Below are 27,680 nucleotides of genomic sequence, written 5' to 3'. Positions count from 1 at the left end.
AGGGTGTTAACAGTGTGAAAGCCGCTGCCGAGGCGCTGACACATCTCTGGCTCTGAGGATATAATAGAAACGTTACAGTTCACCTGACATTTCTAAGAGTCGTCTAAAAGTTCACCAACGTGTCCTCCCACTCAGTGACTGCTCATAAACACCTACTTGGATGTGTCACACATTTAATATACTAAAGCCTAATTGAATTTGGCATTTACTGACCGAGGTGATTTCCAAAACACAGTTTATACTTTTATAAAAACACTCAAAACAGGAACATACAAATTAATGAGAGATTTGATGTCTCCACCTAGCGGCCCAACCTAAAAAGAGAATTTCAGTTAACATCCAGGTGATTATCACTGAAAATGCATCAAAATGTTGAACATATATACTTTTATTCATATATATAATAAATTTCTATGTACAATTTATTCTTCTTTTGTAAAGAAACAAAATTAAAGAGAAAGCTTTGATTGCAAACAGTGTTTCATACTAAAGGGAGGGAGAGAAAAAAAATGGAAAAGTGCTAGTGTGTGTGTATGTGTGTGTGTGTGGACATGTCTTCCTATGGTTGTGTGGACAAATACTGGCTCGAAACCATCGTTGTGGGGACATTTCGGGACATTTGACCGGTCCTCACAACTTCGGTGCCGAGTTTGATTTTACGGTTTGGGTTAGAATTAAGTCAACAGCAGGGGGAGGAGTTAGGCATATATGTGTGATGGTTATGGTTAGTGTACCGACCCTGGGGATGCATTATGTCAAATGAGTGTCCTCACAACAATAGAAAGAGCAACGTGTGTGTGTGTTTGTGTGTGTTTTCCTTCTTGTTTTCTATGTTTTAGGTAGATACAACAGGGGTTTGCCATTGTTTTCCAAGGAGATGAGCGTCTGAAGGCCAGGACTCCCCTTAAAGTCACTTGGAACTCGTGAAAATGAGAAGTGTCTGATGACAGTCATGAGGAGATTTACATCATAAACAGCTTCCGAAATGTCCGTCATACACAACGTGAGGCTTTGGCTTGTAACTTTTTTTTCTCAGAAGCTCACACTCGAACAGCAAAACTGGTTCTATCTCACGCCAGCCCTGTGGAGTTTGCTCTCGCGGCTGTGGTGGGTGTCCACTGTTTGCAATCCTGTACGTTTGATGGTTCGCTCACGTTAGAAGTGTTTGAACTGAACCGTCCGGAGCATCAGGGTTTAATCACCGACAGAAATAACGATACATTCGACAAAGAACAGCTAGGACAGTGGGCGACGGGCCACTGGTTCACAAAGGGTGATGTCTGATTGTCAGTCAGTCGAAGTAGACAAAGTATGACACCATCAACGCAACGTGGGCACATAAATAACATCACAAAATTTATCCAGTGTACGGATTCTTCCTTTAGAACGTTTGGCAAGAGGTAACGCCTCCCCTCCACAACAATGGTAATACTTTAAAAACAAAATGTATTCATAAAACGTCTTTTCTTTAAAGCAGTTGAGACAGTCATGCAAGAGGCAGCCTAGTTAAACTGGCTGCGGGGGGGGGACTCCCTTGTTGAAGAAATCCACCGTTTGTCAACTCATGGTTAGTCTTGGCAACTGAGAACTTAAATAAACCGGTGGCAGTGCCACACCAGAAAGGAAATGGGGTCGAAACAGGATTAGTGAAAAGAGTAAAAAAACGTTCGGCTATGCACAGATTTGAGTCAGGAGATCCAGTCTGAGTCCAAGGCCCCCAGAAAATTAAAAAGTTCCTCCTAAGTGCGGGTTGAAGGTGTCGGTCTGGGTCCTGGGGATTGAGATCCAGGCCCCGGACATCTTAAAGGTCTCGCAGAACAGAGATGATCCCACGTAGAGTGCACGCTCCCGAGAGCATGTCTGAAGAATCACCACATTGAATTCACCATTCACGTTTCACAAACTGTACACGTCACGTCAATACAAAAGAGGGTTTTCAGTCGCCGAGGACCCGTGTCTGTAAGTGTGAGAGGACTCCCCCCCCGCTGTGCTCAGGCCCCCCCGCAGTCCTTTGTGTGGACATCAGAGGGACAGACAGACAGCAGGGGGTTAAGGTGGAGGCCCAGTCAGCGTTTACATTCGGAACTTGGAGACAGAAAAGATCTTAGGGAGGAGAGGGAGGAGGGGACGGGCGGGTTCGTGGAGAATTGTTTTGTGCTCGATGGGTTTTCAAGGCACTGTCCTGTCACATGATGTCAACAAAGAACTCACAGGGATTGCCCATAGCATGCTGGAAGGACTGGCGGCTAGCGGTGAGCTCAGGAGGAACGGATGCTAACTCTCTCCCAGGGGGGGCTCCGGGGGGCGTGCTGCTGCTGACCGAGGTCTTGGGGGCCAGACGGGCCAGACAATAAGGAGGAGGCAAGCCGGGGGGGCCGTAGGAGGAGGCGTGGCTTCGCTCGCTCTGGGCACAGGAGCCTGGCGCGGGCTTGGTGAACGGGGCGTGGCTGTAGGTGAAGGGGGGGTGGCTGTTCTGTGAGTGATGGTGGCTCCTGTGGGACTGACTGTGGCTGAGACCGGATCGGGCGTGACTGTGGCTGGACACGGCGTGGCTGTGATGGCTGATCTGGCTGGCGGACCTGTCCACGCGCCTCCCTCCACGGATGGCGGGCTCTGACTCGCCGCATGTTGACCTCTGACCCTTCTCCTGTGGGGAGGAGCGTCTACCTTTGCCGGCACTGGGGTTGGATCCACTGCTTCGGCTTCCTGTTGAGAGGTGGAAACAAAACGCTTTAGCTTGTCCTTCTGAAAAAATAAAAACACATTCAACTACAAATACACAAGCTGGGTCTCAATTCTGGAGGCTCATCCTTCAGAGGTCTTTTCATCCCCGACAAACAAAGGCTCCAACAGTCGGATCCTTCCTTGCACCACTTATCCCAGGATTCATTGCACTTTTTGGACAAACTGTTTTTCAAAGAGGTAGTTTAACTGCCAAGCATCAAGACATCCAATGCTTGAGTATCACCCTTCCAGTCGATCTACAAACTAATGGTACACACTTTCTTTGTGTGTCCAACTGCATCTCTGTCACTGGGCGTAAGCAATGAGGTTGAATGAGGAAAAGCTACAGAAGTCTCTGTAGACCAGACCAGGAGGTGGTCCACGTGGGTCGGGTAGACCGCGTCCTCTGAAGGATGCAGCCCCTGAATTGAGACACAGCTACATCACCTGCAGCTGCTTCAGAAACAGCTGGATTGTATTACTGATCAATAAGGAGGCAGAAGGTCACACGTTAAACAAAATATATTGCAAAAGCTTATTGAAGCCTTCATGAACGGCTGCAGACACAAGCAGGCAGCGTCTTTATTGTAATATATATATAAATATATGTGTATAAATGTTATTTGGTGCACATTTTGTTTAAGGTGTGACTAATTATTTTCTTATGCAGTTTATCAAGAGTCAACAGTCAAGGGCAAACTATTATCTCAAAGGTTTCTTCCCCCAAAATCCACCTGCAGCAGCTAATCCCCCAGACTTTCATCTGATGTTCGTAGAAAACACCGAAACATTCACAGATTAGAAATAAAAACATGGTACACCCGCACCAGGAAGACACTGCTACACAGCATTGTGTGCACACTGCAGAATAACACAACTCTTATTATCTACACACTGTCACTTTTGTTTTAAAAGTAAAGGTTTGTGTCACGTCTCAGTGCTGCTGGTGGGAAACTGATGGAGGTGTACCACGTTATTGCAAAATCAAACATTCCTCGATATCCCACATCCGCACTGAGCCCAACAGTACTGGGTAGAGTGGTGCATGATCGCCCCCTGTCTGTGGGAATGATGGCCACAAGCCTTGGAGTGATCATCCTGCATCATGCACCTCCCAGCACAGTATGAATGCATGCCCCTTCCCGAGGTGCAGAGAGGGAGAATGGACTGTCGGGAGAGTCACACACAGGAGACAAACGGAGGAAGGTAGACGCATGGGATGGGCGGATAGGAAAAAAATATATCTCAAGACTACAGAAAAACAGGTGGAGAAAAGAGGGATGGAGAAATAATCAATGGCTAAACAGAGAGAGAGAGCGAGAGAGAGAGAGAGAGAGAATAAGAGAGCAGCAGAGGAGGGGAGGGGGTTAGCAGGCTTACCAGTTCCCCCAGTGTCCTGGGACTACCTCCTCCTTCAGTCTAACGTTGCCCAGCAGAAACAGAGGGAACAACAGAATTACACACACCTCCCAGCCCGGCCCCTGCCCACACTACCTAATGTGACCCGTCTGCATCTGGCCCATGGGCTCATCACCTTTAATACCCCCCCCCCCTCCCCCCTTCACTGTCATTGGTCCGTTTCTTGTCATTGGTTCTGTTCTCTTGTCATCCTAAAAAATCCCCTCAAAAAATGCAAACATGCAAAATTTCAAACAAGCAGGTTATCAATGAGCTGAAGCCAAAATAAAAATAAAACTGCAACTTTAATTATAATTTTTTTTTTATCTAATGACTGTTCCTGTTCTTGCAAAGGTGGCCGATAAACCAACAGAAAGAAAGACAACCAGTTGAAAGTAAGACGTGATGATGAAGTGGATGAATCACTTGAAAACAATGGAGATTAGACTGATGGACGGTCACATGAAGCTCACCATGATCTGTCTGCACTGCCTGGTTTCAAACATATAGTGACACGTATGAACCCCCCTCCCCTCCCTCCCTCCCTCCCCCCTTGTTCTCCACTCTCCTTCAACGCAGGTGTCAACGACCATGCAGCAGCCACACGAAGCACCATCACGCTCAGGATGAACACAAAAGATCACTCGAGAAACTGAAACTGGAGACGGATGGATTTGGCTCTGATCATTTTCAAGCTGGCGACTGATTGGATTTCTTGAATTTGTTTTTGTTTTGGAGTACACACCCAGTACTGCAGAGCTGTCCGCTGCATGACTCAAGATGCTCATGATTGACCTTCACAACACAGGACGTGTTTTAGAAAATTACACATATTTCATGAGGAAAAATGCAGTTCAGTGTCAACGTCTCAGCTTCTATTCAGACACGTTATCGTTGGAGTCAGACGTGTGTTTTAATACTGACGTCATGTGTCAGGAATACTTAGGAAACGATGTCATGTTGCATGTTGAGTCAAATTATCACATTAATCAATTAAAAAAGCAGATGGAAAAGCTCAACATAGGCACGTCTCTCCTCCTCCTCCTCCTCCTCCTCCTCCTCCTCCTCCTCATTGCTCACCCTCGCTGTGCTGGCTGCCTGCGCTCCCACTGTGGAAGCTGTGGCACGGGTCGGAGTATCCTGGCGGGAAGCTGGGGGGCGCGGAGGGGAAAGGAGGGTAGGGGAATGGCTGCCCGCCCAGGGGCCAGGGGTTGCTGGTGGGGGGCAGCGGTGCCAGGGTGTCCTGCTCGGAGCCTCCGCCGCTGGATCCCTCATTCAAGTTGAGCGACGCCATGTCTTATTGGAGAGGGAAAGTTTTAGTGCGATCCTTATACTCATTAATTTGAGATTTGCATTATTAACACAGTGAGAGAAGTGGCTGTACTTTGGCAGAGGTCCCCGAAGGTGTAGTAGCACTGTTCGGAGAAGGTGATCTTGTTGACGGTGTGTCTCAGGTAGCCGTGTTTCAGGAGGCTGCTGGCGTACTTCCTCGCATCCCGCCGGTCCTTGAATCCTTCGACTCTGGAGTAAAGCCAGTCTACCACGTCAGCACCTGACACACACACACACACACACACACAGACACACACACACACACACACACACACACGTAAGCTCCTGCACTGTGTGTAGAACAGATGCTAGAAAATACTGGTGATATCCACAATATCCACAGTGACCGCACTAGAGTGAGACGAGCTACACAATGTAACAACAACTTTGAACCAAGTTAGTGGAGTTAATGAAACTATGCAACAAAGTTTTCAGTTCTCAAGGTTAATACTCAGACTTGTATAGTTAAAAAGAAAGATTGGAAATGATATCAGGAATAATATAAATCTAGTTTTTTAATTACAGATTTTTTTTTTTTTTTTTTAATTCTTTTTTTTGGTAAACATACATTTCATGATAAAGTAAATTAGAAGAGCAGCGTAGAATGCATCACATTTCAATTGCAGGCATAATCACAGTTAATGTGTTGAGAAAAAAGTACAAATACATTTTGTGATTACTGATTTGATAAGTTTCTGAATTTCTGTCTTAAATCCCACATTTGTATTCAACGTCTTGAAGAATTAAAAATATACTTGTGAACTTCTTTATTCTTTTTTCATGGCTGTTCATTTTGAAAGGTTACTGGGGCAAAGGGTTCACAGCAGTAAGGAAACAACACTAGACCTGTATGAGTCGTACTTACAATAAACTATTAAATAAAACTCCACATCTTCCTCTCAAAGACAAACGTTCTTTCTGTTTTGTTTCCACACAACCGAGCTGCACTTACCGATGACAGCGTTGGCGATTGTGATCTTCAACCACATCCTGTCTCGAATCTCCAGGCCGGAGTCCGGCAGCTGCATCACCTTGACTATCGTGGCCATGTCCGTTTTACTTGCACTTAAGGGCAAGTCGTCAAACTCTGTCACAGGGAGAGGGAGTTTTGAGAAATTCAAAATGTTGCAAGGTTATCATCAGCACTCCAGAAAGGATGTGTGTGTTTTTTACCGTAGTGCGGGTAAGGTCCCGTCAGGGCAGTGGTGTGTGAGATCCAGGCTGCAGGGTCAATGGGTCTCACTGGTTCAGCTGCAAAATGACATGGCATCAGTTCCTCTGCTCCAAATGTAATAAAATTATATTTCATCTGGTTTATGTATTTGCTAAGAAGAATTAGGATCTAGATCCACATGACTGCACGGGTCTTACCACGAGGGATCGTGAAGTAGCTTCGTGGAGACGGGTCCCAGCATTTGGCAACGGTGAGACTAATAGGACTGGAGAGAGAATATAGTAAATCAGTAAAAGAATAAAAACAGAAATTCAAGCATGACCACTTATTACAAGAATAACAACTAGATTTAGGTAAAACGGGGAAAGCAGTGCGATAAAATATAAGTTTTAAGCTTTGATTTAAAGGAAGCTACTGACTCAGCCTCACACGTTTCCTCCTCTTATGAATATGAACCCTACTAAGCCATTTAAAAACCAAAAAGTTAGTTTAAAGCCAAATAATGCAATAGACAGAAACGTGCAGTCAGTCAACTACTGAGAATATATCCTTGAAATTCTGTGGAGGTGTGAGTCGTGACCCAAAGAAGAACTCGTTACATTTTGGAGCCGATCCAGATAAAATGCGGAATTTGAATGAAATGATATTTGTGTTTCACTTTCTTCAAAGTCATGAGACGGGGCGTTGTGAGCTGTCACGTTGAAAACTGATTTATATCAGCAGCTCCATTTCATGCATGAGCAGAGAGATCAGGTCTCTGTTTCCTGAGTACAGCACTTACAACAAGTCAAACACAAACTGACTCCCCCGGGATGATCTGCTTATTTATACTATAGAGTATTAATGTGCGTGTGCTTGGAAATCTTGCTCTGAACTTGTTTAACCAGCGAGAGAGCGAGGCAGGAAAACAGCTGATCACATCGTTTTATAAGAGGTCGCAAAGAGGTCGCGGAAAATCTAATCAGCAATCAGGTAATCTAAACAAACAAAGTGTATTATGTGAGTCAGCAGAGTTCATTCCTCAGCCAAGGCACAGCAGGCCCCTTATGAAACCACATTTACATTTACTAGATGTGTATTTGGATGTGCTCACACACAAACGTAAATATCAGTCCTGTAAATGTGCCTGGATTTCCATAAATTATTCTCTGAGAAATCAAGGGAAGGGAATCCACACTAAAAGTTGAAAGGGTTCTTTCTTGGGTCATCCCCCACCCCTCTATAAAATGTCATCAGAATCAGAATCAGAATCAGAAAGTATTTATTGCCAAGTAGGTTTACACCTACAAGGAATTTGCTCTGGTTATTGGTGCATACAATGAACATAGAAACATAAAAACATAAAAACACAATAAATACAGCACACATTAGAAAAGCAATAAAAAGAAACAATTTATATTTACTCACTATTTACTTCTTATTTACTCCCTTTTTCTAATATTTATACAAAGTAACATTTATTTAGACATTAACATATCTAAATAAAAATATATAATAGATAAAAGATATAAAAAGTGAGGTAAAAAGTGAAATGCAAATTGCAAATTTCATGGAAATCGGTTTACCAGTTTTTGCTGAAAACTATCTTAACACATATGAAAAACAAAACCATCCTCTGGCCGAAGTCACAACTGTTTTAGCAACAGCAGATACACTTTTAGGGATGTGCTCATATTTAACACTCATGACCTTTTTCTCAGCGGGCTTTGCTTTTAATTCTTTAAATCCTCAGAATACCAGAACAGCAGCCTCTCTGATTCCGTGTAAGATTACACCCGACATGCAGTGGGTTGTTCTGTAAATCTGATCTGAGAGTAAATCTGATCTGAGAGCTGAACGATCCCGAACGCTCAGGAAGTGATCTGAACAGGTTCTTAAGGTTCTTACCCGGTTTTGGAAACGATCTCTCTGAGAATCCTGACGGCGTCGTCATTGCTCATGTTCTCAAAGTTCACATCGTTCACCTGGTTGACACGAGACAAACATACATGATCAACTCCACGTGTCAGATTCCACTCATTAGTTGTACATTGTGTGTTTTTCGTGACTAAATCGTTATGTTTAACCTCTGCTACACAACTCAATGAGCCCCCACACAATAATCTCCACCGTGCTCAGATGCCTGCAAATCCTAAACTACTTCCAACGGTGAAAATAAAACCTACAGTGCCTTGCATAAGTATTCACCCCCTTTGGACTTTTCTACATTTTGTCATGGTATAACCACAGATTAAAATTTATTTCATCGTGAGTTTATGTAATGGACCAACACAAAATAGTGCATCATTTGGAAGTGGGGGGAAATATTACATGGATTTCACAATTATTTACAAATAAAAATCTGAAAAGTGTTGAGTGCATATGTATTCACCCCCTTTACTGTGAAACCCCTAACAAAGATCTGGTGCGACCAATTGCATTCACAAGTCACATTTGCAAGTCACATAATTAGTAAATAGGGTCCACCTGTCTGCAATTTAATCTCAGTATAAATACACCTGTTCTGTGACGGACTCAGAGTTTGTTGGAGATCATTACTGAACAAACAGCATCATGAAGACCAAGGAGCTCACCAAACAGGTCAGGGATAAAGTTGTGGAGAAATATGAAGCAGGGTTAGGTTATAAAAAAATATCCAGAGCTTTGAACATCTCTCTGAGCACCATAAAATCCATCATAAGAAAATGGAAAGAATATGGCACAACCGCAAACCTACCAAGAGGAGGCCGTCCACCCAAACTGAAGAGTCGGACAAGGAGAAAATTAATCAGAGAAGCAACCAGGAGGCCCATGGTTACTCTGGAGGAGTTGCAGAGATCCACAGCTGAGGTGGGAGAATCTGTCCACAGGACAACTATTAGTCGTCTACTCCACAAATCGGGCCTTTATGGAAGAGTGGCAAGAAGAAAGCCATTGTTGAAAGGGATCCATAAAAAATCCCGTTTGGAGTTTGCCAGAAGCCATGTGGGAGACACAGCAAACGTGGAAGAAGGTGCTCTGGTCAGATGAGACCAAAATTGAACTTTTTGGCCTCAATGCAAAACGCTATGTGTGGCGGAAACCCAACACTGCCCATCACCCTGAGCACACCATCCCAACAGTGAAACATGGTGGTGGTAGCATCATGCTGTGGGGATGCTTCTCTTCAGCAGGTACAGGGAAACTGGTCAGAATAGAGGGAAAGATGGATGGAGCCAAATACAGGGAAATCCTTGAAGAAAATCTGATGCAGTCTGCAAAAGACTTGAGACTGGGGCGGAGGTTCATCTTCCAGCAGGACAATGACCCTAAACATACAGCCAGAGCTACAAAGGAATGGTTTGGATTAAAGAATGTTAATGTCTTAAAATGGCCCAGTCAAAGCCCAGACCTCAATCCAATAGAGAATCTATGGCAAGACTTGAAGATTGCGGTTCACAGACGGTCTCCATCCAATCTGACTGAGCTTCATCTTTTTTGCCAAGAAGAATGGACAAACCTTTCCATCTCTAGATGTGCAAAGCTGGTAGAGACATACCCCAAAAGACTTGCAGCTGTAATTGCAGCGAAAGGGGGTTCTACCAATTATTGACACAGGGGGATGAATACTTATGCACCCAACAGATGTCAACTTTTTTGTTCTCATTATTGTTTGTGTCACAATAAAATTTATTTTGCACCTCCAAAGTACTATGCATGTTTTGTTGATCAAACGGGAAAAAGTTTATTTAAGTCTATTTGAATTCCAGTTAGTAACAGTACATAATGGGAAAAAGTCCAAGGGGGGTGAATACTTATGCAAGGCACTGTATATTATGAATGCTGGTGCGGCAGCAGAGTGGAATCAGCCGTCGTGTGTTCGACAGTAGGGGGAGCCACTGAGATCAAAAGAGAAGCAAGTGGCAGGAAGCGGATTATAAAAGGTACACAAAACCTACGTTCAGCTTTCACACTGTGAATCAGATATTTACCACAGTACTACATCACAATTACCAAATTCTTGTTGAATGTTAATTTGTTAAACTGAAATCATGTACCTGGAGGAGCATGTCTCCAGGTTCTATTCTCCCATCAGCAGCCACAGCTCCTCCCTTCATGATGGAGCCGATGTAGATGCCCCCGTCTCCCCGGTCATTACTCTGACCAACAATACTGATACCCAGAAAGTTGTACTTCTCTGTCAGGGAGAAAGCACAGGATTATTCTAGACAGGTGTATATATATATATATATATATTAGAAATTATTGTTGTAAAGTTGTGATATAAGCATTATAATGGTGGACGTATCAGCTCTACCCATGTTCAGTGTGACGGTGATGATGTTCAGGCTCATCGTAGAGTCGGTGATACTGCTGAAGGATGAGGACTGGAAAGAGCAGGAGGGGCACATGAGAATATGTAGAGCAACAAATAGTCAATATCAATCAGAGTCTCTCATCTGTTTCAAACTCAGAAAAAGTCAATTTCAATTCCAGCTGCAGCGGATGCATCGTGCTCACTCGGTCTATTTTGGCCACTTTGTGCCTCCGTCGGCGACGCTTGTGTCTGCGCATCAGGTGAGAAGAAGAACTTTGTTCTGTGGAGCTGCTGAGCCTGAGATGCAGAAGGAGAGAGGGAAGGAAAAAGAAAGAAGGAGACAAAGATAGGATGTTCAAATAAGACAGAAAAAGCAAATGGCCGAGGAGTGTAAAACAGTTTATTTAATTAGAATATGAGTTGGTATAAGATAAAATGATCTGATAATGTGAAACATAAATCATTTACTATTTTACTATAATCAAAATACATTGATATTTGACATAGAGCTGATTAGTGTTATTATTCCATTTACAAATTGCTCCTACAACATAATTTTCAGTGTTTACGATTTGATTTTTTTTTCATATACTGTGCTGCTAATTAATATTTAACTGAATGACACCCCCGAGGAATTTCTGGCCTGGTTCAGCATCTGAATTTGCATTTGCTGATATATAAAAATTACTTTACAGAATACACAATGCAGAATTACTGAATTACATTTACATTTTAAGAAGAAAAGAAGTAGACTCTAAATTGAGTATCATGAACTAGTGATGAATCCACCAAAACTAATGCAAAAATAAAAGTCAAGTAAACATCCCACAAATTAGTGTACGACACTGAAATGACTGAGTTTCAAGGGAAAACACTCATATCTACTGCAGAAATAATATATTTGGTTGTTTTTATATTTGTATAAACTGAAAAAAAAGCAACAGATATTATTTCAGAAACAAACTACATCTACAGATACAAGGGTCTTGGTGCAGACGAGGAGTGGTGTGTTACCTGCTCGCATCCTCATCCTCCTCACTGTCAACAAAGGAGCTGGACTCCAGCTCACTGCTCATTACTGAGGCGCTGTCGTAACCCATGGCCGAGTCTCTGGCAGTGCGCTCTGATTTAGAGTGACCGTTGATGCGAGGGACTGGAGAGAGAGAGAGAGCAGAGAGAGAGAGAGAGAGAGAGAGAAAGAGAGAGCGCAGGGAGAGGGGTGAGTCAGACGAGAGATCATGTTGTTCATCGAGGAGTTAGATCAAAACGAGGGGGAGGACGTCTATGTGAGGTTTTTCAATCAATGAAAATCAGAAATCAGAGTTCACAGAGGAATGAGTCACAGGTTCAGCTCTTTAGAAAAGGTAGAAATACAGATGTTTGGGATGTATTCTCAGTCGAGTGTCTTACTGTTCACAGCTCTGCATTAATTCACTTCCCCTCCACATAGAAAAGCCCCAGGTACGACCACCCTGTCCACCTCCATACCTACATTGCCACTGAGGTGGTGATGTCTCAGGGTAACAGCGGATTGGGCGGAAAGATCTCATAAGGCCAAGAGGGCGTGGCAGCCAGCGCTTTGGCCGAGAGCAAGCAAAACATTCCAGCAATGTGGCAGTTCCCATCGCTGGCTCCGCCCGGGAGGTGCTCTTGTGAAAGCTGAGCCACTGCACATAAGCACTCAATCAGCAGAGGGACATGACTTCCACTGAGAGGATTCACTCAGACATATTTCCTCCCGCGCTGGGACGACTGCCACAGCAGAGAGAGCCAAACAAAGGGAAAACACAAGGGTGCAGGTTCACAGGCTGAAATCTGTGTGTCTGTTGCTCTGCTCCGTCTGTGCTAGTGCGGCTCTAGAACCCGGCCTGTGCACCACACGCTCTCTGCCCACCGGCCGGCTGCTCGCGGCTCATCTACAACACAGGCGGTGACACAAACAGGTCATCAGCATGAGAGATTATCACTGACGAGCGAATATATAAAGTCCTTTTCTAAAGTTGTGACGTTTAGAAGGGAATAAATGAACAGATAATGAACTTAAAAGATAAAAGCCTTCATAATTTTTACACTTGTGGGTAACATTAAATAACTTAAACAACATAAACGTTCACAACAAGGAATAATAGTTGTAACTTTCAAAATAAAACACCTTGGAATAAATGAATAAAAACCTCCAGTAGCAAATGATGTCAGATTCCATCAACGGACACAACACAACAAATCCCTCTCACCACAGAGAAACGTGGAGCTCTCATCCGACGCACGATCAAAACTGAGCTGAGAGTCGGGAGAAAGTATTTCCTCACCCCCACCTGCCCCTCCCTCCCTCCCTCCCTCCCTCCCCTCCCTCCCGTCGCACGCAGCTATAGAATGACTACTAATCTGCTCCTGACCAATCAGTTGATGGTCCCCCCCCCCCCACAGAGGGAGATAATGTGGGATTTGAGATGATGGGCCGTCCCCTCTCGTCTCCGCCTCAGGTGAAAAACACCATCAGGGTTGTTAAAAGCTCAGCTACTTGTCAGAGCACACAGAGAGAGACGGGAGTTTAAGACACTTTTTTTTTTAATAACGCAGGACAGCTGAAGTTCACCAGCTGTGTTTGTGCTTCGTGATAAAACCTTAACACGAGCATAAGTGCTCCGGCTTAGCCATGTATGCTCTGACTTCAACCTCCAAATCCCAGCAGCAGCACTGAGCAGCATAATGCTTCATGCAGTTGTTCTTTTTTTTTTTTTTGGAGGTATTAGATGTTCTCTGCTCCGGTGCAATAACCCGAACATCAGAGTCTTGTCTTACGGATCAGATCCCATCACGCCATCATGCTGCCCTCGGGGGGGGGGGGTCTTACACCTGCTCATCCCTCCTGAAATTCTCAACTGCTACATTATTCATCCATTCACACTCAAACGCTTCAGCGCACACAGACACACAACCAGGGTTTGGTGTTTACCGGGGGGCAGAGCACTTTACCTGATCGCCGTAAAAACAGAGACAGGATCATTTCAAGCGTGTGTCTAAGGTGACAGGGGAATTCCTGCTGCTGCTGCTGAGGCTGCAGGCAGTGAGGGGAGGAGGCGGGGTCCGGCGCCGGCTACAGCTTCATATGTCTCGACACTCAGGTCATGTGACTGTGACGGCCAACCACTGAGCAGAATTAAATTCCACTTTATTAGGTCCTGCTAGATTCATGAGCCTTGGAACCACAAGGAACACACGCCCAACTAAGACAACAAGTCCTGTGGAAGGGAGGGGGAGATGTGAGGTGAGGAAAGAAACACTGTATGTGTGTGTGTGTGTGTGTGTGTGTGTGTGTGTGTGTGTGTGTGTGTGTGTGTGTGTGGATCAGGAATTACACATGTTGTGGGGCCCTAAATCTGTTTAACATACATTGCATTATGGCGACTTGTCTTTACTTATGGAGACAACATTTTTATCCGTAACATGAATCATTACATTTTAAAGTGAAGACATGTTTTAAGGTTAGGTTTAGCTTAAAGTTATACAAGTAGTAACAATGGTTAAGTTATAGTAAGTCTCCAGGAAATAGATGTAAGTCAATGTAATGTCCTTGTGCTATAATGAGGTAAAGGTATATTCCCTATGTCCTGGATAGAGTTAGAGGTAGGAAGGGAATTGGGTTTAAGTTTAAGTCAGGGTTAAGGTTAGGACTAAGGTTTTGGTTAGGCTGTCCACAAAATGCATGGGAGTCCATGTTAAGTCCTAATACAAATAGATGTGCCAACCTGTTTATGTGTGTGTGTGTGTGTGTGTGAGTGTGTGTGTGTGTGTGTGTGTGTGTGTGTGAGTGTGTGTGTGTGTTTGTGGGAGAGGTAGACAAGAAGTGATCCTAAAGTAATTCTCTATTCTCCATAATCCGTGCAACAGCCCCTCACATGTGTTGACGTCAGTGAACACAGAGGAGGTTGGCCACAACGTTCATTAGACTCGATGTATTTCCGTATCACCGGCACAACAACAGATGTGCAGCCGGCAGTCGGCAGCTGTGGCTCTGACGCCGTCACCGTCAACAAAACATCACTTTGAGCCGAGTCAAAAAACACACACACACTGTTCCAACTCGCCCAACAGTTCGATCCCGATGAATTCAGTCGATAGAATAAAGTTCCCAGGTTGGGAGACGGTAGCGGCTCGTCCTACAACCACAACCTGATGCTGATACTATGTGATACCAAATGCACCACATAAATTAATGAGTATCTGCTTAATGAGCCCGGAGCGCAGGATACAAAGAGCCAGCCTTGCTGTGAAGAGAGGATGAGGGGAGGCAGAGAGGGAGAGAAACAACAGGCTTTGCAGGGAGGAAAACAAACAACAACAGACGACTGCATCAGAAGCTGCGTCTTTATTACTTCCTGCCATGAATCCAACTAGAAATTGCCAAAAATCTCTATTTGGCAAGAACAGGGAGAGAATGAAGTGGATATCTAAATATTTCAGGTTTGATTATGCCGGTAACAAAACACGTCTCTTCCCTGCAGCCTACTCTGTTCTCTGTTGTGGACAAAGCAGATATGTGGTGTGTCATATTAAAAAAATAGAGCAAGGTAAAGCCGACAGAGCAGTTCAAGCACGTCCTCTGAGGGATCAGGGAAAAAGCGTTCCTCCTCCCGCCAAAAGAAATTGCTTCAGTAAAAATACCAAAACAATAAAGGAAAGATGTGTTTGCACCCGATAACGGTTCTCAGGGCTTTTAAAATCAGAAATCCCAACAATTTCATATCCAGGTAGATGGTGGATGGCAGGATTTGTATCCCAACAACAGCTGGAAAAGACTCTCCTCTGATTTTTCATAAAACACAAGTGTCTTCTGACAGGGTTTCATCAGTGGACAAGTTGGGAGTGTGACGACCAGGTGGAACAGCCTCTGACCATAAACCTGAGGGTTAGGGTGAGAAAGCTGGACAATCTTTGACCAACAGTCAGAACAGAATCACTTCTTACTTCTTCTTTACTCTCGAGCGTTTGGTTATACGCTCCCTTCTTTTTTGTGGAGGTGAGTGACGTGTGCAGAGTAGAAAAAGTTGAGTTTGAGCAAGAGGCACCGAAATGTAATAAGTTGGGACGACAGGATAATTGCATTTTAAGGATCCGTTCGCTCCACGGTGATAATACTCACGCTCAGTCTCACGCGCTCTCCTCCGTGCGCGCTCCCTCTCTCGCTCCCTGCGGTGGCTCAGCAGAGACTCGGTGCCCGTCTCGGTGTCCAGGCCGTCTCGACTGCTGACCGCGTTGGCACTGCAACACACACACACACACAAACACACACACACACACACACACACACACACACACACACACACACACACATCAGAAACACTTCCCTCAGATTCATATTGATGCACAAAACACACACTCCCTGCCTCCCTCACAGAAAATCTTTCAGATTAATTAACACTGGTGAACATAATCCCCCAGCCACAATACACTTCTGTCTGTTATAATATCAGTTTGCCTGCCGTTCAACCTTAGGGGAATATGGAACTCATATTATGACTGTTTCAAATTCAGTCCCTCTGGCCAAAACAGCACTTTCATTGTTCTGCGGTATGTGATGTGTTTTTCACTAAGTGTCTTTAATGACCAGATACCCTGAGAGGGAGCCATCCTGCACAGTACTTGCATTAATGAGACCTATTGAAAGCCCAGATGGTGCCGGGAGCGTGATTGGGAGAGAGACAGACAGGAGAGGATGACAGATTGCATAAAAAAATTGAAAAAAGGCGAGAAGTGGTAGATCAGGTGTTGGCCGAGCGGTGAGGCGGCCTGTGTACCAGGGGTCTGGGAGGAGTCTTGGGGGGGGGGGGAGTCTGGAGGGGCTGGAGGGCAGATTGTTATTCTGTCAGAGGGATGGAGACACCATGGCCTCAGGCACCAGGGTTACAGGACGTCCACAGCCACCAGGCACCGAGGAAACCTGAAGCCGGTGAGAACTCTACTCAGCCCTGTCAGTCTGTCACACACACTTAGACATGTGTGCAACATGTACTCTACACCTGCATAGATAATCAAACTTGCCTTCATGCCCACTCACGCCCTCGTGGAAGAGCCCGTAAAGTCTACGGACACGTGTTGTATTCATAAATAGAAATAAAACACAAAGATGATCCTTCAGTGGCTGCGTTTTGTTTTCCCTGACACACCTCGACGCCGACACGCGAGGGATCAATGCAAATTAAAAACACAAACGTGGACAGGATGCTGCGCCTGCTGTGTTCCCTCAGCGGGATGAGGTGCTCAACGAGCCGTGCTTACATGCTCCGGCTGCACAGTGCTAATGGCTGCACCTGGCCAGGACCTCACCGGCACAGATCACCGCATGTTTGCAAATATCACCAAAGATGCACAGTTCGGACGCGTTCTTCTATCGGTGGCGAGTTGGGAGGGAGCGTGACGACTGGTGTGTCAGTAGCAGCCGAGCAGCCGGGCGGCAGGCCTGCTGATCCGGGGGCGGGGGGGGATTATCCAAGGCGCTGGGCTGCAGCTGTGAACAAATGCCACCTCCTTTCAACCCCCTCCCCACACACACCCACCCACCCAACCCCCTCCTCCTCCCTCTTGGGAAATGGAGATGGGCTCTTTTTAATGTACGTTAATCCGGATTACCAGGCCGCAGCACATCAGTTGTGTCCATTTCGCAGCGACACCTACTCTGTGTGCTCATCAAATAGAGCCATTCAACGCCGACAAACACATGAAATGCATGAATAAAGCACAAAGGGGAAATGAAGTGGTAATAATATTCTCGCTATTTACAGAGAGCGGTAAAAAGGTGGGAGCCTGGATTAATTTCAGGGGGGAGAGGGCGTTCGCTGTGGGGAATACAAGCCTCCGTCCGTCTGACTCAAAGAGAGAAAGAAAAAGGGAGAGTGAGGGAGGGGGGGCGGCGAGGGGGAAATTAAGTGGGGGTAAAGGGGGCTGGCGCACTTTCATTTCACTCCACAAGGTGGCGGTAGTCGTGGTGAGAGCCAGGGCCACCAGGAACAATAAACCCATCAGGCCGGCTGACAGGCCGAGCAGCAGGGACCGGCCCATAGAGGGCAAAAGAGAGCTGAGATGTCAAACAGTGGATAAAGAGATACACACACAGACATGACAGATTGCTCGTTCTCAATATAGAGCCGCAGCCGTATTGCTCTGGCGATGCGATGGCAACAACTCTCGCCCCCACTGCCCCCAGTGCGTCTCCCAGTTATATTTAGCCCGGGACGTCTCCTGAGCTGGTGCAGTGATATTCTGAAATCTGCCAGGCTGAAGTTTAACGTCCGGGCTCAGGTAACCGGACTCAGGCGGTCGGGAGCATCTCCATTTCTCTTGCTTTCAGGCACCACTGTCTGTTTCAACCACATACGCCTTCATTAGCCGAGTATGGATGAGTGCTCTGAGTGACTGGGTACAAAGGGCCTCACTGAGTGCCAGTATTTGCCTGAAGATGTTTATGCCGCGATGGCTATTTCAAGATTCAGCGGCAGTGGCGGCTCACGTTAACATAGACGAGTGTATGTACTGATGTCGAGTGTAGGGAAGGAAGCACACACACACACACACACACACACAAGGGGGAGAGCCGCTCATGCATGTTTATACTCTCAAGCTGTAGCATATGTCATATTAACACACGGGCCACCTACACCTCCCATATGAGTCCCATGATGAGGAGCTCTCATAGGCAATCCCCATTCCGATTAGCACAATATTTTGTGGGCTGTGAAAAAAGAAATCGGTGTGCTTGAATACATCTGCCTACATGCCACGCGTGTGTAATTGTGCGTGTGAGACGAGCGCTTATCAGCCTACTCACTGGAAGGAGGGGGGGCGGGAGTCTCCGATGCCTCCTGTTCTCTCCAGAGGGGGGGGCAGCTCCGGGTGGCTCTCCGTGCACTGAGACCCTCCATCCGAGTGAGCGCTCTCTGCCAGAACCAACTGAGGGAGAGACATGGAAAAGGTTCATTACGGTTTTTCGGCTCGGAAGAGAAACACAAACAATAATAAATACTTTGTTGGGATGATACAGGCCCCAACACACTCTGCGATGAACACAGTGACGCTGCCCCCACGGAGAGAGACGCACGGGGAGTGTGTGCACGAGGAGCAGCGGGGAAATGAGATGCGGCCTGGAGATGACTGGTGGCGACGCATAAACAACTTGAGAAACACAGCGAGCGACACAGAAACCTAAAAGACCTCACTGCTTTTTACCCAGATGAGTGTCAGTACAAAGGATGACGCACAATGACCCATAGATTCGGCTACTCTGCTTTCATCTGAGCCAGAATAATGAACGTGGAAGCAGGCGGCCTCGGAGACTAACAACTGTATGGATGTGATTATTCTAATGTGAGCTCAGGGAGTCACAGGTGTCCTCAGGTTCTTCAGTGAACTCGGTTCCTGACATCAACAATGAGTTAATTTCACTTTGGTCCTTGGTTCACCTGATTTATAGTAAATTTCTATGACAATAATAATAACTGTATTTGTATAGCATCCTGAATACAAGGAAATGCCACTCAAACTGCTTCACATACAATATAGATCCACATAAAAACATGTTAAAATGTAATTCAAAATCAGAAGAGAACAGATTTATATAAATAAAATAATTCCTCCACACATTAGAAGATTGAGGATTTTTTTCCTTTTATGACATTGATTCCTAAATTTACTAATTTAAATTTGGTATCATCTAATGCGTGGAGCTAACTAACATGTGACCAGGTGTTTCCATAGAGCTGTAATGAATGATCCATGCACAGTAATATAGGGTTTGGGTAGATGTCTCCCATGTTTTACATAGTATGGTACAGATACATGAAGGTTTGACCAGCGTTGTCACACAATTTGTCCTTTTCAATCGTTTACTTGTAAGTATTCTAATAAAATATCACATAAATTGAAAAAAAATAAGGCACCGATGACATTAACTACATTTCTTATTAATTTTAAACATAAAAAGGCAAAAAAATAACCTGTAACTAAATCTAATATCAAGTACAAACATGGTATTATTCTTAATCACAACAGATTTCAGCAACAAGCTCATATTTGCAGCCAAACTTCACATAGAAAATTACATATCTTACGACATATATCTCAGCTTTTTATAAAATGGGAAATAACCGGTGTTAGAAGAATATTCCTGCTAAATGTGGAAGTTTAAATGGTGAGCCCTGTTAATAGGTAGTAACTATAATGCTTAGTGACACTGAGGAAGACGCTCCCTCACAACCTTGAAGCCCCCCCCCCCCCCCCCCCCCCCCCCCCCCCATGTGGCTGAGTCTGACCTTCGACCTCCCTGAGGAGGAAAGTCAGCAGTTAAAAGTAAAGAGATGCAAAAAAAGCTTTCAATTAGAGCCAGTGTGAGATGTGTCTGTTCTGGGCTACAAACATAGTGGGCTCCATGGGAGATGGATGTAAATATAAGTGATGAATATTATAATTTGTCAGTAAATTCCCCTTAAATTCTACACACTGCTCCTTTAAATGAACGGCCAGTAGAATTAGATTATACTTTGCTCTTAATCTTCCATCAATATTTACAGTAACACCAAAGCTTCTGTTCAGTGCAGATAGATTAATGATTCAGATGTAAATTCGCCTCTTACATGACAGATTGATTTGCTTTACTTAATCGTCCCTTCAGGGAATCTCTTTATCTTCTATAAACACAAACAGTCGATAGAGTAACCTCTATCAGTCGGGAGACACTAGATGGAAGGATTTTCTTGTTTTATTGTGGAACTCAGCAAACGGCGATTCTATTTCGTAACTGTGGCTAATTTTACAGTTGAGATGAAAGCACTCACACCTTCAGATCTGCACTGAACACCGAGCTGGAGGTGAAGAGTGTCTAAAAAAGCTGTGGAGGCGTTACACAGCCACATTTACATGATCCACGAGTGCTGCACATTTCTTTGGTCCGGAGCTGAGGCTGCTGGGAGAGTGGGGGGGGCGCACCATCAATCTCACTTACCCAGGACACTACTCTCCCGTTGAAGCAGGGCAGCTTGGCGTTGTCATCGGAAATCTCTTCTTTGACCACCCTGGGGAACAGGCAGACAGATATGGTTAGGTTCAACTGAGCTGGAGAAGGACACAGAGTCAGCTGACCGGCACAAACCAGGCACAGCCACCGGAGACACTTCACTTTCCTGCATCGCTGACAAACCCTGAGAGGAATTCACCACTTCTCCACGTTCAGGCTCTAAAACACATTAAACTCAATGAGCGGTGTCGGTGATTTATGAACGTCGTCTGTGCAGTTACACTAAACACAATAATGAGATAAGAGCTGGCTGCTCCACCTGGCAAGGACGAGGCCATAACACTGCAATGATTGATTCTGACAGCAGAGGTGTTTCACAATGATTCACTGTTGATATAGATAGAACAAAAGATAGATAGATGGATAGAGAGGAGAGAGAAAGAGAGAGAGAGACAGACAGACAGACAGACAGACAGACAGACAGACAGACAGACAGACAGACAGACGGATAGATAGACAGATAGAGAGAGAGAGAGAGAGAGAGAGAGAGAGAGAGAGAGAGACAGACAGACAGACAGACAGACAGACAGACAGACAGACGGATAGACGGATAGACAGATAGATAGATAGATAGATAGATAGATAGATAGATAGATAGATAGATAGATAGATAAATAGATAGATAGATAGATAGATAGATAGATAGATAGAGAGAGAGAGAAGAGAAGAGATAGACAGGAGAGAGAGAGAGACAGACAGACAGACAGACAGACAGACAGACAGACAGACAGACAGACAGACAGACAGATAGATAGATAGACAGATAGACAGATAGATAGATAGATAGATAGATAGATAGATAGATAGACAGACAACAGGGTGTCACGGCTCAGTAGTGTATTAATAGAGTGATCTGGTGTGTCAGCCTCAGCTCGGCTGTAAATTCTCTACAGAAATACCTCCCAGTTACCCTTTGACCTGCTGGGACACAGTTCAGATCACCTGCCGGGCTCGAGTGTTTAACGCTCTGGCAGCACATGAACACATGAAACCTTACACAACGACACGGGGCCTAAAACAACCTGATATACATTCACCAGTTTCTAACTTAATCCCTGTGCGTGTTTACGATTTCCCCCAGAAATTATATATCCAAGCATTTATGAAACATGTGGACATCTCATATTAGCTTCTGGGCTTTGAACACGGTACATGAAAAGGTAAAAGCACGACTCCAGGGGAACAGGACAGCGTAAGAAGATTTCATGCAGAGGGTGTCTCTGACTTTACAGCTTTCTGTTTCCACCCTCCTGTTTGCCAGAACTTCCCTGCGACTGACATGATTAGCCGAGCTGTGTTGTGTGTTTTTTTTGTGCGCTGCCGCCGCTGTGGGAGCGGTGTGTTGCAGGGAGTGGTGGACAGAGATAACGCAGAGCTCTGGCTGGAACTGACGACCACAGAAGTCTGCGGCTGTGGCCTGTTCCACCTCGGGGAGGAAGAGGGAGGGAGGCGGAGGCAGACTCTGCTGGTTAGGTAGGAAGTGTTTGCATCCTCCCTTTCAAGCATGACCAGCTGTAAGGTGACTTGCGAGGATGTGGGAGTGGCCCGCGCCAACGAAATTTCAGCAGCAACGCTCCCTCTTCCGTATGCTTGACAAGGACAACCAGTTCCACTCACTGGGTTCACAGACGTGTTTAACAGCGTCTGAAACGTCCCAGCGTGCAAAATAAATCTGTTAAACGTTTATCCATCTGTCGAGAGGGCTGGAAACTGAGGGAACTGGAAGACAATACCAGTTAGAACAGATGACGTCTTCCACGTACCCTTGACCTGCATTCTTTTCAGCTTCCATCTGATATCAGGAGCTTGTCGGTTCCACTTCTGAACTCTTAACACACACAGACACACACACACCCACACACACACACAGACACACACCATGTCTAGAGAAGCATGTGTCTGCAGGGCTCCAGACTGGAGAGCTTAACGAATAACTAATAGATAATTTAGGTGCACCCACATTTTTTCACTCCACCCTTTGGCACCACAATGATAAACCTTTTCTTGACAGCTTCCATATGCATTGGTGATTTCTGGAGTAGGGCTGGGCCACTGATTTCCCAATTCGATTTGATTCCGATTCACAAGGTCTTGATTCTATTCGATATCCAATTGGATTTAAAGTCGATCCAGTTCAGGATGTTTCTTTGTAAAATGAGCTTTTAGGTTTGTATTGTATTAGGTCTGTACTCCAGCGTTTCACCTCGGATTTTGAGTGTGTGTGTGTCTGTCCCTCTCCACACAGACACATCACATGTATCATAGAGTTGTGTTGAGTCGCACTCTGGAGCCCTGGTCTGGTGCTGTCACACATTTGACTTCTTGGAGCTGACAGCTTTAATGGGTCTTAACGGATTTCACAGGATAATGACACGAGATCTACCAACTGAATATTCAACTGCTGGGGATATTTGTGTAGCTGGGGAAGATTAGACCTGTTTGTTTATGCTGGGAGAGACGGAGGAGGGCTGGGTCGCTGCAGCCTAAACTAGAAAACCAGACGCATGAGAAGAAAACCACCATCACCGGCCAACAGTCCAAGGACGACTGCTGGGGCTGATGCTCATGATACTATAAACAGGGAAGCAAAATATTTGCAGTCAAATAAGATTGTGAATAGATTTGTGACAGAGTGTCTGACTCAGTAAACATGGTGGTAGGTTTAATACTGGAACCACGAGGTTCACGCAGTAACACAACAACAGATGGTCTCGTTGTTTTCCATTTATAACGTCACAATAAGACACTAAAAGAGGGACATCATAGTGTCACTATGACAGTGAGGGCTTTTTAGTTATTGCTATGACAGTAAAACCTTCAAATGTCGAAATCTTCAAACGGCAAAAACAAAGTGGCATTTGTGCAAAATAAATTTTGTTTGTGTCCCCCCCCCAACTACAGACGCTTCAGCATCACTTCCTCAGCAGAGGAAAAATCCCCCTATTACCAGCCCCCCCCCTATTTTCTGAGGCACAAACAAGACTGTTTCTTTCAGAGCTTCAGCTTGGCTGCTTCCTCGGCTCCACAGTTCCTCTGTGACTTGCATTCTGCCGAGGTCTCAAACCCACTCACCACCAGTGGCAGAGACAAAATAAATAAAAAACGCCAAATCATCACCTTGAAGTCTCCGGATAATAAGCGAGATAAATGGTGCCTTCAAAACAACCCAGCCTCCATTAACTTCCTGTCTTATGAATATGGATGAATGCAGGAATATGACTAGAAGAAATAATAAGAAAAAAACAACCGAGGTGTGAGATGTACGTAAAGAAAACGTTGGTCGTTTTAATTTGCCGGAGAAGCCACAGCCCCCCCGGTCACACAGATTCCAAAAGGAGCTGAAATGTCTCGTTCTCTGCGGTCGTCTGAGGCGTTTCGGGGGGGCGAGCCGTTTACCAGCTTCATGAGGCCATTGCTTAAAGAGCCGATATAGCCGGCACAAATGTGGTTCGGCAATCTCATAAGAAAATGGCTGTTTTTTTTCCAGCACAGCAGGGGGTCTACTACAGAGGGCCCTGCACTGACTGCTCATTTACATTTCAAACACTGTCTATAACTGCAAGGGATTTGATGTTTTCCCTCTCTGCTCGGCGCTCTTATTCCTCCCCAGCTAATTCTCCGGCAGCCATTCTGTCTGTGTGTGTGTGCAGTGCGGCCAGCATGGCTACCACAAAGCTCTCCTCCGTGCCTTTGACTGAGTTTGCTTCCATATTGTGCCAGTGCCATACGGCGCCTGCAGAGCCCGGAATATTCAACCTTAACTCAAAGGCCCGAACGCTCACGAAGACGCCTTCATGAACTGTGCATAACATTCCCGTGTGGAAAGGAACAGTCCTTTGACGACGTCCAAGTCACAGCTGAACTTAACATGCTTTGTTGATGGCCACGCAGGAGCCGGTCGGCCTTCTGTAGCCGTGTGTTCAGCAACATGGAACGCGTTCTTATGTGGTGAGAGCAAACATGCCCTGTTTGTTTCCATAATCTGCTTGTCGATCACCTGAGGCCCCCAGCGAGCAGCCCGGCCTGCGGGGAACGAGAGGCAGGAAGCCGGGGACTGGGGACAAAGCTCCGCACCGAGCCCAGCCTGCCACCAGGAAGAGCCGGCTTCCCTCACAAGGTCAGGCTGCAGTGGAAACAAGTGACGCTCGGGCTCTATAGGCACTGCCTGCCCCCTGCATTTCCTCCAATCGTGTTTTGCGATTTGCAGCGCGAGTTGCTAATGTGTGTGGGCCCATGTATGACTGTTCAGACTGGAATGAGAAACAAGGCACTGACACAAATACGCCATTCCCAGCAGAGGCCTGATACAAGTGGAGTCTCACTGACCGAGGGAGCCGAGAGAGCCTCGCTGACCTGTAAATCAGGATGGGATGTTTAAACGAGACGACAAGGAAGGAACAAAAGAAGAGAAGAGGGGGAAAAGTGAGGAAATATGTCTATTATTTTTTAATCTTGGCTCTAATGTGAATTTCTGGGGTAGAATTCACCATTAAAAACAATATTTTTAGTTTTCTTGCATCATCTATAAATTATACGACAATTTTCTTCTCTGGTTCCAAAACATAACCAGTAGTAAAATGATGCCCTTAGGTTTAAATAATTCGTTTCAGTTCTCTCCCTCCTGACTGCCACTGATTACAGTATTGTATATTCTTTGTCCTCACTCCCTGTCTCTCCTACAGCCTCTACTTGAGATCAGTCTTTTTGAAAACTTCAGTCACAGCTAATCGTGTGGAAAAACCTTGCGAATCCAAGGTCATGAAGATGTGGTTCAGCTCCACATCTGATCTCCTGACGTTCACTTTCTCCACCTCTTGGGGCAATTACTGTAAATGTACAAACACTGCTGATATAATTGCCCCTGTAATTCTCCCAATCACTTTCTTGTGGTCGCTGTACTCTCCAGGGATTCACCTGCAGTCCATCATGTGAGAGTTCATAAGCGTGCACGAAGAAATAAAACTACCTCCAGGTTGTTTTCTTTAAAAAAGCAAAAATAAAATGAAAAATAATTTGTTAAATTGTTATTTCAATAATCAGGCACAGGAGGAGGGGGGTGGGGGGGTGGGGACCAAGACCAAAACAATATGAAACCTCAGAACTGGAACATGTGGATTCTTTTGTCAGCATCGCTCTGACGTTTATTAATATGTATTGACGTGATTATGGGTTAACGCGGTGTCTGTGTGGAGCTGGGGTCTGGCTCTCTGCGTAATGCATGCGGGGCTGCGTCATTAGGGCTCTGGACAGATCCGGTATCACTTCAAACAGTGTGTGTGTGTGTCTGTGTGTGTGTGAGAGAGAGAGAGAGTGTGTGTGGGGGGGGGGCAGAGTGTGTGTCTGTGAGTGTGTGCCTGTAATAATGAGCAGGTGCCAGGAGCATGGAGGCAGACATGGCACTGTAGTTTGCACACATGTACAGATGTTGCAGCCTGCATCGTCTCATGTTGTTGCCCGTGACACGGCCCGTAGCCAGCTGTTTAACCATGCACTGCTATAACACAATATGACACAACAATAACAGGGTTATAATAACAAATAATAACGATAATAGTAATAACAGCGAGCGACCACTCACCCAAAATCCTGGTCCATGGATTTGAAGAAGAATTTGTAGCTGTTGACGGGTCTGTTGTTGAGGACATTTTTAAAATCCGCTAAGGTGACTTTCTCCGGAGACACGGACAGCTTGACCAGATACGGAGTCTCCTCCTCGTCTATGTGATAAATGATCTTAGTTTCCGCCATGAGCGTGAGGGGAGGACGGTCATTGACGCGGGGCAGGACCGAGGCGGAGGCGCAGTGGACGGGCCCGCTGTGCGTCAGCGGCGGAGGAACAACACGGCCGCTCGCCTCCTAACACACAAAGCCTCGGAGCCCGCGGTGGGAAATGAAGCTCCGCGTCTCTGGTGAACAGGATCCGGACATAACGAGGGGAGAGCCCGTGCTGCTGCTGCTGCTGCTGCGCCGTGCGTCGGTACGGTGGCTGTGTCGGCACTAAAACAGGAAGGGACAGTCCACATCCTTGCGTTGGGAATATCGCTCTTGATAATTTTTTACCACCATGGGCGAGAGAGTGCTGTCATCTAGTGGAGAGTCCGGGCTGTGCGCTTGGCCTGTGCGCCACCACCCACCACCACAACACGCTCCACACTGGAAACCACACACACACACACACACACGCACACACACACACACTGGTGTTCGTGCACATGTGGAGCAGAGAGAGAGAGCAGGTGCATCTGGTTGAAGTTGAACATGCATCACATAGGAAAACATGTGTCCAACATCTGGAAACTCCCATTCAATTCAAATCTAATTCATTATTTCATCCGTTATTCAGCTGATTAAAAGCGTGTAGTTTATATAAGGTGTATTTCTTAAAGGTTCAGTGTGTAGAGTTTAGTGACATCTAGTGGTGAAGCTGCATGTTGCAGCTGAACACCCCTCACCTCACCTTCCTATTCAAAACAGAAAGGAGAATCTGTGGAAACCTTCAGTTGTCATAAAGACTCAAAAGGTGTTTAGTTTGTCCAATCTGGGCTCCTGTAAAAACATGTCAGCCTCCGTAGAGAAGACCTGCTCCTGATGTAAATATAAAGTATTTAAATATAAAGGAACCATTCTAGGGTCAAGAAAACAACAATTGGTCCAGTTAAGATGAAACACACCAGTGAAAACACCACCAGGATTATTTTATGTTACATTTT

The 27,680-nt window shown here is 45.5% G+C and overlaps 1 protein-coding gene across 1 annotated transcript; it reads right to left on the bottom strand.

Annotated features, from left to right (window-relative positions):
- Positions 1-370: 370 nt before the first annotated feature.
- On the bottom strand, positions 371-26,786 carry dvl1a (dishevelled segment polarity protein 1a). Its single transcript, XM_053425748.1, has 15 exons — positions 26,549-26,786; positions 20,899-20,968; positions 18,730-18,851; positions 16,048-16,166; positions 11,919-12,057; positions 11,108-11,201; positions 10,905-10,974; positions 10,645-10,784; positions 8,516-8,592; positions 6,826-6,893; positions 6,628-6,705; positions 6,407-6,541; positions 5,507-5,674; positions 5,203-5,418; positions 371-2,706 (listed from the first exon to the last, which is right to left on the bottom strand). The coding sequence occupies exons 1-15, from the start codon at positions 26,716-26,718 to the stop codon at positions 2,186-2,188; spliced, it is 2,187 nt and encodes a 728-aa protein (XP_053281723.1). The 5' UTR covers positions 26,719-26,786; the 3' UTR covers positions 371-2,185.
- Between the last annotated feature and the right edge of the window lie 894 nt (positions 26,787-27,680).

Source organism: Pleuronectes platessa, chromosome 6 (genome assembly GCF_947347685.1).
Source record: "Pleuronectes platessa chromosome 6, fPlePla1.1, whole genome shotgun sequence".
In the NCBI taxonomy this organism is placed as follows: Eukaryota; Metazoa; Chordata; class Actinopteri; order Pleuronectiformes; family Pleuronectidae; genus Pleuronectes; species Pleuronectes platessa.
The sequence above is the reverse complement of the archived record's forward strand: the minus strand, read 5'-3'. Positions and strand labels throughout refer to the sequence as shown.

Coding starts and splice junctions, on each gene's coding strand:
- dvl1a (XM_053425748.1), bottom strand. CDS start 26,718: ATGGCGGAAACTAAGATCATTTATCACATAGACGAGGAGGAGACTCCG. Junction 8,593..10,644: donor CTGGAGACATGCTCCTCCAG/GTACATGATTTC, acceptor CGTGTCAACCAG/GTGAACGATGTGAACTTTGA. Junction 6,542..6,627: donor GGGACCTTACCCGCACTACG/GTAAAAAACACA, acceptor TCCCTGTGACAG/AGTTTGACGACTTGCCCTTA.